General features: G+C 38.8%; 1 protein-coding gene across 1 annotated transcript in view; it reads left to right on the top strand.

Annotated features, from left to right (window-relative positions):
- Window positions 1-12813, top strand: part of LOC136858318 (fibrillin-2) — a 164115-nt gene extending 151302 nt beyond the window's left edge. The window contains exons 7-9 of the mRNA XM_068225753.1: window positions 2241-2655; window positions 5712-5896; window positions 12070-12813. Coding sequence (XP_068081854.1) covers window positions 2241-2655; window positions 5712-5896; window positions 12070-12732 — 1263 coding nt within the window. The 3' untranslated portion in view covers window positions 12733-12813. The remainder of the gene's footprint in view (window positions 1-2240; window positions 2656-5711; window positions 5897-12069) is intronic.
- Window positions 12814-14865: the final 2052 nt, after the last annotated feature.

The following is a 14865-nucleotide window of genomic DNA, read 5'->3' as shown; positions in this document are numbered from 1 at the left end:
GGTGGGGCTGTTGGAGATCTAAACATACTTCAGGCTGACGATTTACTGTAACATACATTGAAAATTATGAATAATTTTAATCATTACTATCGCAACAATTTTACAGCTGTAATGTTGAAAAAACAAGTTTTGAACTGAATGTTTCTAAAAAAATTCTATTCTAAACGCGGAACATTCAGGATTTGAGATATCTTAAGCCATCTCTTTTTAGTTTCGATTCAGTTAATTTATAATTGTTAGATTCTTCAGTCTGTTCACACTAATTTTGAATAACAAATGTATGGACTATCTGATAAAGGAAACATATGGGAAAAGAATTTTATTTTAATTTTTCCTTTTTTCTCTTTCCTTTTCTCTTTTTTTATCTTTGTTTTCATTTTCATGTATAATTAAATGGGTGAGATTACAAACGAAAAGATTACACTGGCAGCAGTTTTCGGTAAACTATAAAAACTGTTTCAGTACAATGTATTACTAAGATTGAAAAACGTACAATTACATATTTGTTTGCATGTATATTACTCACCATACTGTAATATATATTACCATTTAAAGTAAATGGAATCTTTTTCTTTTTTATCTCACTGGGTTTGGAAATGCGAAGAGTCTACAAAAATTTAATTTAAATTAGAAATTTACATTTTTAATCAATATGATCATTACTTTTTACACCCATAAACATTTTGTAAATTATTTGTAACGTAAACCAATATTTTCTTAGCACGCTGTACTGTTTATTTTATACAAAGAATGTCTGGTATGTCTTTTGTAATACTGGTCACTGTCATCATCGCCCGGAGCACTTGTTGGTGGACAAGTTAAAATGTTTTCATAAAACTGTTTGTGTTAATCAGGTATACAGTGAATAACTTTCGTGATATCATCTAGTCACTTTTCCGCCATATGTATTTTGGGAAGGAAGGTTCAGATTTCCTCCTCTAAACAGTCGAAAGATTTCAGTAAGCAGGCCGTCAATGAACTCCTTAGATGTAACTTACCCTGGTTCCTCTATTTTAAGTCAGGTGTTTGTAATTACTTATTATGAATGATTCTTTCGAGTCTGAGTAAACTCTTGGCCGTTTTATTAAAACGAGCATGTCACCTTTTGTTTTTGGTAGTCATTCATTTCTTCATTTAGCACCTTGTGAACACAAAATAAAGGGTCTATCTTTGTTGCCTCTATGATAGTTTTATCATATTCTCCTAGCGTTACAAAAGTAAATTGGTTACAAGCTGAGTTTAAGAAAGAAAACATTCCAGGGCGTTTAAAACTCAGTCTGAACTTTAACTTCCAATAGCGCCATATAAATTCATTGGTTCAAATCAAATCAAATGAGATGTCTACCTCGGTGGCAAATGATACACACAAATACTTTATTATCAAGCACTAAATTTTAAATTAAAAAGAAAAGAAGTCATTCTCCTGAAATATAGTGTTATGCAATTTACACTGACAATTTTTCTATTAAACACACAGCTCATCATTAGTAAATCTATATTATTTACAAAATTCTACTCATAATATCTTCTGTACTTATGCACATAACTCATATATAGTATGTGGAAGCACTTCAAATATTACTTACACAACTGTTATAAGATTTAAATTTACATTGCTTATTTTTTATCCATTTTGATACTTAACATGCATAACGACCTGCTGCATCTTAATCAGAGCCCCTTTTGTCACCGATTTTCAGAGTTCCTGAAGGGCCTTCACAGCTACAGCTACCCGGGGCCTTCGAAGTCCCCACTGTACTTACCCCATACAGGCGTTCCCTACTTCGGTTGTCCAATCTCCATAGACCAGGGGATCGAATTAATTTCTTCACAATAAAGTCTTTATTTACAATAACCTGCACAGGTCGAATGTCCTCTAACATTTCTTTTCTCTGTTGCTGTTTATTCTTTTCTTGAATATCTGTACAGATTTTGGAAAATGATCAAACAATTCCCCTGGTAAACTGTTCCATTCCTTTACGCTCTTCCCAATGAATGAAAATTTACCCTTACTCTTTTCCATCTTTCCACTTTTTTGATGTGACTGCGTATAAAGTACATAATGACTTTCTCAGTTTAATTTGACCATAAAGTGGTATCTTTTCCTTTTTAAACTCACCCATTCAATTCTGTTCCCATATGTTTTCTTTTTCAGAGAGTTTATACATGTATTTATTCAAAATTAGTTTCGGTTGACTGAAGAACGTAACATTACATAATGTAATATTGTGTGTGTGCAGAGTGCTGCTCCAGTACGGGTAGTGGTACCGATATGTTGCCGAGGTTACGACGAGGCGCCTGGATACTACTGCGTCCCGCACTGCACAGGTGGCTGTAAGCTAGGAGTGTGTGCAGGTCCTGACAACTGCGTCTGTCCAGCTAATAAAGTCTTGGATCTGAGTGGCAACTGCATCCCCACCTGTCCTGGCCGCTGCTCCAATGGCGTGTGTACCGGCACCAACACGTGCGCCTGCAATGAGGGCTACACGCCAGACGAGAAGGGCAAGCTGTGTAAGCCTCTGTGTCGACAGAACTGCACCAACGGGAACTGCACAGCCCCTGGAGTCTGCGTCTGTAACAAGGGCTTCGTCAAGGACGAGAGTGGGAAGTGTGTCCCTCAGTGTCCGCAGGGATGTGTCAACGGTGACTGTACAGGTAACAACCGGATTATTTGGTAGATAGTAAGATCATATTGTGTCCAATTCATTGGATGAATGATCGGTTCAGAGCGTCTCGGGTTCGATTCCAGCACTGATCTGGGAATGTAACGACGTGTGGTTAATTCCTGCATTTCGGGGTCTGAATGTTAGTATTTATCCCCATACATTTTTCTTCATTAATGCAACACATCACACACCCAACTACCATAGGAATACATATACTGTATATATTGCCTTAAGCAAGCTGTTTCTTCTTCTTCAACATACAACGCTCGTAAAGAGGACTGTTGATTAAAAAACAACTACATCATTGGCCACTTTATGTGATGACCATTGACAATGGTCCCGCACTGTCGAAGACAGATCGTAGAGTTCTTGATGTAATTGCCGATGATAGGGTGAAATGTATTGTTATGTAATAATTGCATAACATATGACCGCCTGATGTTGGTCTGTTGTAACCTACAATTGCCTGTTTGCCAACATGAGGGACATGCCGAACGGTGTCTAGGAGAACCTCGTCATTATGACCAATTGTTATAGGAGCATCTCTAATAGATATCCTTCCAAGTACTGAAATTGAACATAAACATATTGACTGTCAGTTTTCTTCTCCCATGAAATCGCTAGTCATACAGACGTTGCGACTCCGATGACTTCTATCAAGTTTATCCAAAGCTGAATAACATATCAACGTACTCGTCACTGGAATTGCGCGTGTAGATTAGTAATAATTATATTTACTTCCTTTAGACGAATGAGTGAGCAATCTTCGTATTAGGCACTATTTTCAGAGTTTTGGAGTACAGGTAACATATACAATTAAATGTGATGTTATTATTTCAAGGGCGAGACTCTGTCGCACATAGGTAAAATGAAGCTGTAAACACTTTCAAAAATATCTGTGTAGAGTAGGACCATGCACCCGTTTTTGAGATGATTGGAACCTAACCGATTTATACGCAGGGGAGACTTACTCTTCGCCTGCAGGAAATCTCCTGCATGTTACTTCCTCCACGGGATTTAATTTCCGTGTCATATGTCTGATTCAATTTTTTACAGCGTTCGTTTAGCATTCTGCCACAAGAAATTGCTTTCATCGATTTAGTGATACATGAATTAAAACAGCATTCAATAAACAGCACGTTCATGGAATGGTCCTATCATCTTTGATAGCAGATTACATATCGTTGTTTTTCGAGTACAAGCCTGCCTCGTTTTACGTTGTTGATATATAGGGAAATGCAGAGCAATTTCGACCTTAAAGACTAACAGTGTTGAGGCGCTGGCCTTCTGACTCCAACTTGGCAGGTTCGATCCTGGCTCAGTCCGGTGGTATTTGAAGGAGATCAAATATGTCAGCCTCGTGTCGTAGATTTACTGACACGTAAAACAACTCCTGGGGGACTAAATTAAGGCACCTCGGCTTCTCCAAAAACCGTAAAAGTAGTTAGTGGGACGTAAAGCCAAGAACATTGTTATTTTTCCTCATAGAAAATTGAGATACATTTGACAAAACACAAGAAAACATTACTGTGAGTTATGTCAGCACAATGATATTTTACATCGATGTTCCTTTAATGTGCATTCTGTGACATATCTCGTATCAAGTTCCAGTCTGCGAGCATTGAAACACCCCAAGTGCCTCAGCGACAAGTTGCATCCAATGTACGTATGATAGCTTGAAAGCAGTTGCTCAACCAGTTGCACATAGTTCGCACTTTGCTTCGTTCCTAAAGTCATCTGTGATGTTTTTGTACGAGATTCATACACTTTTCTCAAATTAATTGGGCATGTGTTTGAAATAAATATCGACAGCGTAGAATGAATACCTCGTATCTCACAAAGTTCTTCCTATCCAATTTTTCCCTTAAGTCTCGCCACGCCTCCCAGCCACACATGGATATGCAGTCCATCAGAACAATGTACGTTGTGTTCTTTCTTCCTATGCGGGTGTGTGAAGGAAAATGAACCTTACCTTACCGTACTATAGGAAAGCATGTTTGTGTGGCATATTTACTAACTCCTAGAGTATAAGTTTTATAAGGTTCATTTTTCTTTACTAATCAGCATAGGAAAATAAACCCAACGAACATTGTGACCAGTCTTAAGTGAAATAATAGATAGGAAGAACTTCGTGAGATACGAGGTTTTCATTCTAGGCCATCGATATATCTTTTATTAACTGCCATATCTGAAGGTCATAAACACATCTTCTTTCAATATATTTATATCATAACGAGAAATTTTTTCCTCATACACCGAGAAACTCGTTCTTCTTTCTTCATTAGCTTCACAGGAACTTTTATTAAATATAACACTGTGTAGTGGAGGCAAGATCTATGTTTGGTGGTCAATAAAGGGTCTTTCTCCATTTTGTTCTTCAGGTGTAAATGAAGCACAAGAAGGCCAGTTCATTTTTATGTAATTCTTTTCATTTGCTTTACCCTCAAATGCTGAAACTCTTTTCTTCTTTCCACAATTAATTCACAAGAATCTTGATTAAACATAAGAAGGGAGGCAAAATCACATTTTTGCAATCAACAAATGGTTATGGTTTTTTCTCCAGGGGTAAGAGAAGCACGGGAAAACTAGATTATTTCAATTTACAAATATCTTTCTTCGTCCTACTCTCTGATTTGCATAAGCAACAGTATATTGTGTAAACTTCTTATCCGAAATTTTCCGTATTTTCTCAAAATGGAAACTAAAGCAGAAGACAAGTTTCGTTTTGGAACTCATCAGAAAAAATATTTTAGGAACACTCAAATTTCCAGAAAAGTAAAACAGTTAATTTCACTGGAATAAATAAATAAATAAATAAATAAATAAATAAATAAATAAATAAATAAATAAATAAATAAATAAATAAATAAATAAATAAATAGAAGTAAATTGCTGAAAACGAAAGATCAGGTAAGTCTTCACATACCTATCACCTCTCTATCTCGCAGATAAAAATTCGTAGTGATACAGAGTGAGATATATTTGGTCTTGTTCAATTGACTTGGCTGAGATACGATCTTATATATAGTGTCTATGTATCCCTAGGTCTCAACAAGTGCACGTGCCACATCGGGTACTACAAGCTGAACCGTAACGAGAACTCCAACCAGTGTGTGCCCTCGTGCCCCGGTGGTTGTCTTCATGGTCAATGTACCGCCCCTGGATACTGCACCTGCGAGCCAGGCTACATCAAAGACACTACTCGAATACAAGAAGTCGGCTTTGATCAGGTACGAATTAATTCCAGGTAATATCAGGTTCTGTTCTCGAGCATAAAGACAATGCAAGTCTCAACTTAAAGAAGTCGGCGCATCCGGGAGATAGTAGGTTCGAATCCCACTATCGGCAGCCCTGAAAATGTTTTTCCGTGGTTTCCCATTTTCACACCAGGCAAATGCTGGGGCTGTACCTTAATTAACGCCACGGCCGTTTCCTTCCAACTCCTAGGCCTTTCCTATCCCATCGTCGCCGTAAGACCTATCTGTGTCGGTGCGACGTAAAGCCCCTAGCAAAAAAAAAAAGAAGTCGGCCTTCTGTCAGGTACAAATGAGTTTCAGGTAATTCCATTTAGTGTACTCGAGCAAAATGACCACACAATGGTGACAGGTGGAGTACTTTTTGAAATGGGGAAGTGGAAAATTTGTTCTGTTAATCACATCGATCATACCTCTCCAGCGCTTTGAATCTCATACGGCTGCAATTGAAAGAACGCCGGGTTGTTTGCTCTGCCAACAAATTCCATCGCATATTGACGCCAAGTACTCCAGAATACCTCACCTCCCCCAGCCTATTAACGAGAGATACGTGTATAGACAAACGCGAAGTATGTCCAATCACCGATTATCTCATTCCAGCAAATCATTTGTTGTCTCAACGAGTCGTACCTGGACTTCCCTATCTACTGAGATTTGGAATAAACTTTACTCGTGTTCGGAATATCCGGTTTGCGGGTTATTGGTGCAAATTAAGAAAATAATAGTTGGTGAACTAGGCTAAGCATTCGGGAATTTGAGTTGTTCCCGAAATAAACGCTTTCGTGCTGTGTTTAGAAGTCCATTGTAATGAAAATTAATAAGGAGCTAAATTTACTCGTTATATCACATTGTCATTATATTCGACTTTTCGTAAAGGTCGGGAAAGATTAAGGAACAACAATCTTAAAATCGGTATGAAATAGCAATCAGTTTGTTTGAAACTTTTCATGGATGTTTTCCATACAGCGGCTTAATCGTCAGTTATGGTGTTTTATAATTTCGATACCTTGTGAACACGCACGTTTAGTTTAATTCTGAAAATTTGTAATAGCATTACACGAGGCTTGTGTGGCAATGATTTCAAGTTTCTTATTCAAACAGCTTCACCTAAGCTTACTTTACCAGCGATGCACACTGCCGTATCTTGAGAAGTATCACATTCTCATTTAATTTCAGTATCTAATATTAAACTTGAGCGATCGTTTGCTTCAGCTTTTACTTAAAAGAGTTAACAACTGCCATCGGTCACGTTATTAATCGACGTCGATAGCACCCTCGAACGTCGGGGAGAGTTCGCTCTTGCTCGCAGTGAGAAATCGATAAGGAAGGTGATCGATCGTAATCAGTATAATACAAATATTATTAACGGAAAAAGAACACGTCCTAATTTACTCGTAAAATCATCAGTGAAAGTGTTCTCGTTGTAACCGAAGGATATTACACAGATTAATATAGGAATTTTCGAATGGCATAAAAGCTGATGGTACAAAGGTGTTTCCTCTATATGCCGAATTTGCTATAACGGACTTCTACTGTAGGTACTATATATACCCTTTTCTGATGCCAATGACATTTTTATGAAATTGGATTACCCTTTTCTTTTTTAGTTTTCGAGCACCTTCTCACCGTCATCATCTCGAATGATCTGGATGAGACTGTTGTTAGATAGCTGATGCCTTACAGGCCTTTGCTAGCGATACCTAGTGGACCTTGAGGAAGATTAAATGTCTCAATCCACCATCCATTAGCAAACTCAGTGCTAAAACACTCGTTACCGATTATCAGACACCACCTGTGGTCCACGACATGACTGTAAAAATGCTTAAAATTTCAATAAAGTAAAGGACAGACAATCCAACAGATAACCATACCAGATATAACCTCCTCGATAGAAAATAAAGCAAAGAAAAACTATGAAGTTTACTGTTGTAAATATTGTTCTGTGTGGACTGAGTAGGAGGGCGATCATTTAGATTCCTGAATAGGCGTGGCTATCTATTAGATATTCTCTCTAAGTAATGAAAGAATGACTCACTTGTCGGTGACTGTTCTTATAGACTTCCTATTAATAACTCTTACAGAATGTGCGAATTCACGCATTTCAGCGGTGAGTACGGTGGTCACGTTGAATTATACTGCATGAAACAATCATTTCCTGATCATATATTTATAATATACATAAATTATAACACAAGTTTTGACAGTAGCATTGGGAATATTGCTTATAATTTCCTTCCAAATGGCAATGTCGTTGTAGATCATTTAACTTAAAATTTGGTTCCATTTCCAAATTTTGCAAAAGTCTGTTTGTAATATACAGTAAAATTCAGAGCCCTATGGTATACTAATTTGTGATATAAAAATAATAGGGTTGGAAGTTATATCAGTGGCTTGGACAAGAATTGCCACTGTGGTGTTACCGAATGGTTGTACAGTCCATAGTAAATCAAAGTTACCTTTAAAACTTCATGACCGGGTGAGGTGGCCATGCGGTTAGGGGTGCGCAGCTGTGAGCTTGCATCCAACTGTCGGCAGCCCTAAAGATGGTTTTCCGTGGTTTCCCATTTTCACATCAGGCAAATGCTGGGGTTGTACCTTAATTAAGGCCACGGCCGCTTCCTTCCCAGTCCTAGCCTTTTGCTACACCATCGTCGCCATAAGACTTATCTGTGTTGGTACAACGCAAAGCAAATAACAAAAAAAAATCCTTAATGAAACTTGTGTGTCATCTTTGAAAGGCTGCATTTGACATCAAATCTGAAGCTCACATGGCTAACACATATGCATCACCGTACGTTGATAGAGCCCTCAATGACCTTATGGACAGTAAAAGTAATTTTACTCAGAAGTGTCATGTCCAGGGACACGAACCTTCATCAAGTAGCAGCAGATAAGTAATACATAGTGATTATTTTGGTAACTCAATCCATTGGCCTTGCTGTCGGAGCAGCCATGTGTTGGGGGTGATATAGAATGACAGTTAAAAACAGAGTTGTGTGAGGTCAAGAGGTCTCACGAGGAAGTCGATACGGACAAATCTAAAAAGTCACGTCCTGTCGTCTGGAGATGGCAAGAAAATGGGGGTAGTTTGAAGGATACCATACTTAAAATTAATGGGCGACCCAATTAAGTGAAACGGGACGCAGTGTCATGTTTATGATGACAAGTATTAGAAATGGGGGAGTTATTTTATGAGCATAGGTTTAAGGGCGAGAAGTCAAGTTCATGTAAATAAATATTGCCACGTGCATAGTGTGGGATTTGAGATACATGGGGGAGGTGGTAGCACCAATAGTAAGCCAGTAAGGCTTTATCTGAGAGGAGGGGAGACCCTCATATCATATTGCTAGTCCCTTTAAATACGTATGTAATTGAAGGAACAAGCGTCTTATTGCATTAGTCTTCGCTTTGGGAGCCTTGCCTTCCGCTCACGTTAGAGAGTTGCGATCAATTCTCCAAGCGGTCTCGCTACTTAGAATATTTCTTAGTAGATCAGGTTGAACGGTGGTGCTAACACTTGGTATTCACCATTCATACTTTGATTCTCGACTTAAGCCCTAGTTCTTCTGGGTTTTATCGTAGTTGGCAACTTAAAGCTTGAGGAATCTCTGTGAGACTCCACGATACTCTGTTTTTAACATCACTTAGCATTTCAGTGGTACTCTAATGCTTTAGAGTCCACTTGCATTTACTTGGAGTAGTCGTTCTGAGGAAGGCTAGTTCCAGTACGTCACAATACGTGACCGACTTCAATTGTACGTGTATATTCTTTGTACATCATCTGTCAATATACGCACATATGTAGGAAATCATATGAGTTTCAACTCTTAACAACCAACTTACCTAACGCCTATAAATTACCATCTTATATCCCTTTCGTTTTTAGTACTGTTGTTAGCCATCAGGTGATTCCACTCACCGCTCGGCGTCTCACCTGTTGGCCGGGATACGACAGAAGATATTTTAGACAAATCTTTCTAGTATTTCTATATGCTCTTAAACAAACAATAGTTCAAACCTGAATTAAGTTTTCCCTCCTTTCATCAGAATTTAACGTATTTTAGTAGTTTAAAATCATGCGGAAAATACCAGGTGAATTAGAATTCTCCCACTTCTTTCTTCAATTTGGTAGTAGAGTTTTCTCTCACTCAAACGATGAATGTTCAGAAATCTCCATCGAGCAAGTGGCTGCATGGTTTGAGTCAAGTAACTGTCAGCTTGTATTCGGGAGATGGTGGGTTCGAATCCCACTTTACTTTAATTAAGGCCACGGCTACTTCCTTCCGAATCCTAGCCTTTTCCTGCCTATCGTCGCCATAAGACCTATCTGTGTCGATGCGACGTAAAGCAACTTGTAAAAAACAAAAACAAAACTAGTGAAACTATTGAATTTCGATGGAATAAATAAATACAGGATCAAATATGTCAGAGTTCATAATACTTGGAATTCATCAGGAGTGTTTTATTACAAATGGTGATGACTAGTTTTAATTTTCCGTCATTAACAGACATGTGAGGAAAGCAACGGGAAACTATCTCACTCATTCTTTTCCCTAGTATGCCTCTTCAATGAATCTTAGGCTATCTATGACAGCTGTTGGTAGAGCTGTGGAGAATCAAACCAGCCTTCGGGCTGAATACCCAATATACATAACAGACCTTATAACTTGACCTACTTAATCCGTCAGAACACGCGCTCCACATTGTAAAATATTAGCTGATCGCAGCATACCGGCATGGTATAAAAGTCGAAACAAAGCTTTAATTTCCTATTTACTGGTTTCTGAGGCGTTCCTCTCTCTCTCTCTTTCCCTCTCTCTCTACCGTAACTGAACTATACTAAACTACTAGACTAACCTCTAAAACTACACTTGTATTTTAAATCCTCTGCCCGACCACGTGATATCCTGAGATGAGCGATTCTAAGGCCGGCGCTCTTCACTCCTTCTTAATTATTTCATACCTTAACTCGCAATCGGAAATATTCATAGTTAAGCAACATACGCCAGAAATCCGCATGGGTAGGTGATCGCTACATTTCCCGGGAGATGAATAACTCTCACAAACATCAACACATGGAATCGGTGTGAGCGATCCAACTACGTTACACTATACCATAGCTGTGAGAGAATGGCACTCCACATCAAAACTAGTCTGACCACAGCGAACTTAAATGGAAGAGGAAATTTAAACTCACTATACTTAACTTACGTTAGCACGCGCGCTGGGTAGAAATTACCAAAAACTGGCTCAACATAAAAATTTGTCATGAGCTCGAATAACCCGAATGCTAGTAAAATATCAAGCAATAACGACTGTTTGGGGACCCCATTAGGAAAGTAGCAAGGGGTAGAAGATAAAATAACTGCTCCAACAAGAACTATTAATAAAGTACCCATGCACCTCCTAATCAAATAAGATTGAAAGTTGTCATAGTTTCTTATCGTGTTAGTCCAAAGATAGGAAAATATAGGTAACGATCTAAAACTCATTTTTCGCGGGGAATAGTAAGGAAAATAAAACATGTCACTGACGTGCTAAAATGTGTCAAACCTATACTTCAAATTTCGTAATAATGTAACTACATGTGAACATAATTTTCTTTTCACTTGTATCCCGTTAGTCGCTGACCCATTCATTTACTTGGAAGGAGCTTGTACATGGCTCACTACCAGAATAGATCACGGTGGGGAAAAGAATACGCCTGCGCATGCACGAGCCAGACACATTCCTACGTTGAAGCCATTGTATTTAAATGTCATAAATGTACGTATGTAATGTCGTGTTGTTTTGGTTTACCAGGTTACGTTTCCACTATCACCCGATTTAAACCCCATGGAATTTTACGGGGCTATTTGTACAATCATATTTATGTAACTATCTGCAAACAGGGCTGACCTTGTATGTAAGCAACCCCAAGTATCACACCGGAAATATTAATAAGAGAGATTAATGAGAAAAGCATCATTGTGTGTGGAATAAGAAGTAGGCTATTTTGAACATTTTTTGTAGTGAACAATATTTAGAGTGTGATTTTCCTTCCAGTAGGAATGCGCCTTCCATACTGCAGAGTATCTGGAGCACCTGGCACATGTAATAAAACTGCTTACTAGAAATGTTTTGATGCTGGAACTGGATTCTGTTTGCAGCCCTGTATACCTGACTGCCCTGGAGGATGCCAGCATGGAGACTGCACCGGTCCTAACTACTGTACCTGTCACCAGGGCTACATCAGAGATCCTGCTCACGCCAACAAATGTCTTCCACACTGCCCTGGAGGATGCCTGAACGGCCAATGTACTGCTCCTGCAACCTGCACGTGTAGCACCGGCTACCGCCTGGATACCAGCAACTCTACTGGGCACGTGTGTGTGCCGGTTTGTGCCGACACTTGTAAGAATGGGGACTGTACGGCCCCCAACACTTGCACTTGTCGCCAAGGTTACACCAAGGGTCCAGGCGGTAAAGACTGCGTCCCTGTCTGTAGTCCACCCTGTGCGAACGGCGTATGCACCGCTCCTAACACCTGCACATGCAACACCGGCTACGTGAAGGATGACAAGACTGGGTGTAAGGCACACTGCGAGCATGGCTGTGTCAACGGGGACTGTACTGCTCCCAACGTGTGCACCTGTAAGGCTGGACACATGAAGGATCCACTAGACCTTCGAGGAGCCAGGTGCATCGCTCACTGCCCATCGGGATGTATCAACGCTGTTTGTTCAGGACCTAATTTGTGTATCTGCAAGGCCGGCTACATCAAGGACCGCTCCATTGCTGCAGGAAACGTTTGTAAAAAACGCAATACGTAGTATTAGTAGAACGTTTCCTCTATGCATATTTTCCGCTTTATGTGCTTTATTGCGGGGTACTGCGTCTCGGATAAATAGTACTACAATGATGTAATCGAGCAATCCTCACGACCAGATGGTAACGAAAGATAATGTGACTGAGAAAAAGTGCAATGATCATTTGCAAATAATAGTTAATTTTATAATTGACATACATTTCAAAATGTAACGGTAAAACTCTTGAACAGTGGGTGTCACTGGCTACTCGTCACAACCAACAGTGATATTTAAATGCATACACAACATCTAACACTTTTGGTCCATTAGCTTGTTATAATTCAGTTTCATGCAGCTCGTAGTTTCTTTACAACAAAAATACCTGTCGCTATTTCTGCGCAGGATTACTACAATCATAATTATGTTGGTTTACTTTGGGAAATACAGACGGAATTGTTATCACCTGATACTCAAAAATACATCATATCTGAGAATAACACTTACAACAGGACAGGAAATGTGCATAAAGTCTAAGACCACGTACCGTATAATCTACGAACTTGCGACGCGTTACAAATCTTCACCATAGGTACGGCGGTAAGAGCACGCATCACTATGGCTATGAATCCAGGCCGTACAGACACAGATTCAAATACCGTATAGTTACACTTTTGTTACCGTCTTTTATTTTGGAAGTGTTAAGTTCACATACCTACTCGTTTCCAAAGAATGGATATTTATTTGACTATGAAAATGGCTGTTTGCTTCTTGTGTTACGTAGCAGAATTGAATTCCAATATTATTACATGTAGTATGGAAGCAGGGTACCCTGTGTTGTTCAATGTTCGAAGTTATTGCTAATGTTTTTAAGTACAGATTACTTTTGTAGTTCAGACAGCACCGCATATTTAACGTTATATCATCTTTCACTTCCAATTGTGTACTCTCTGTCATTTGCGTGCACGATGAAGCTGTGAATACCCGCACAGGGTACGATTCGAACCAGCTTTGGATGTTCTTACCTCAAAGACAAAGAGTGCCTTACCTATTCAGACACAGACTCAGCAAAGTGCATGCCCCTTTCATCACGACATTTAATTTCTATGTCATATCTCTAAATAATTGATTACAGCGTTCGTTCAGCATCCCTCGTAACAGATCACTTCGAACATTGAGTTAAACTGATGGTATAACTGATACATGCAATATAAGAACAAATAATAAATAGAATATTTGCAGAACGGTCCATTCCCTTTGGTGGAGAGATTATATAGTTGTTTTTCCTGTGTACTGCAAGCTCCTCACTGGCATAAGGGTGGCATGCAGAATGATATCGACGACATTAGCTAATAGTGTTAGATGGGTTGTTGTATATTAAAGAAATAAGAGAACGGTGGACCACTCTGTAAATGAAAGGAGGCAATAACTTAATATTTCACATGAATTCACCATCAACGCTTCGAGAATTACGTTTCCCAGCACTCATTCGAACATTTAATTGATACCCACAGTCCAAGAGTAACTATTGCAATGCATATTTGGTTCGCAAAAAATCATAACAAAAATATCTTCCTTCCTGTTTCATTGCCTATTAATAATTATACTGGTTATAACTCATAGAAAAGAAGCAAATTTAACACCTTTCCAAACATTACAGCTAAAATCTGGGTATAAGAGTGAAAGACGTTCTTATTTGGGTATAAAGTAAAATATTCAAGTGAAAGATACGAGAAAGGAGTAGAGCTTGCTTCATGAGCAGCTCCCACATCAATTCATAACAAATACAGATAGGGTAAAGTGAGGAATGTTCGTGATAACTCTGAATAAGTATAATGTGTCCGCTAGGGCGCGGCGAAGATCAGTGCAAGTAGCTACACATCTGCTGAGAACTCAGGGAAGTAGCAGTAAAGTAAGAAATCCTTAGTCTACAACAGGGAAGTGCATGATATTTATTCAAAAGTTTATCACGAACTGACCTGTATCACGAATATACCGTGTTTTATCCTATATAATACTAATAGCAGCGGAACAAGATTTGTTGAGAGAAAACTGTAACGATTATCATAGTAATGTTCTCAACATACTGAAGACACAGTGAACAATATTGTGAAGTCTTCAACTTTCGGTTGTTTTACAACACTGTATATTTCTCCTCTT

Source organism: Anabrus simplex, chromosome 1 (genome assembly GCF_040414725.1).
Source record: "Anabrus simplex isolate iqAnaSimp1 chromosome 1, ASM4041472v1, whole genome shotgun sequence".
Taxonomy (NCBI): domain Eukaryota; kingdom Metazoa; phylum Arthropoda; class Insecta; order Orthoptera; family Tettigoniidae; genus Anabrus; species Anabrus simplex.
This window is presented reverse-complemented; position numbering and strand designations above follow the sequence as displayed.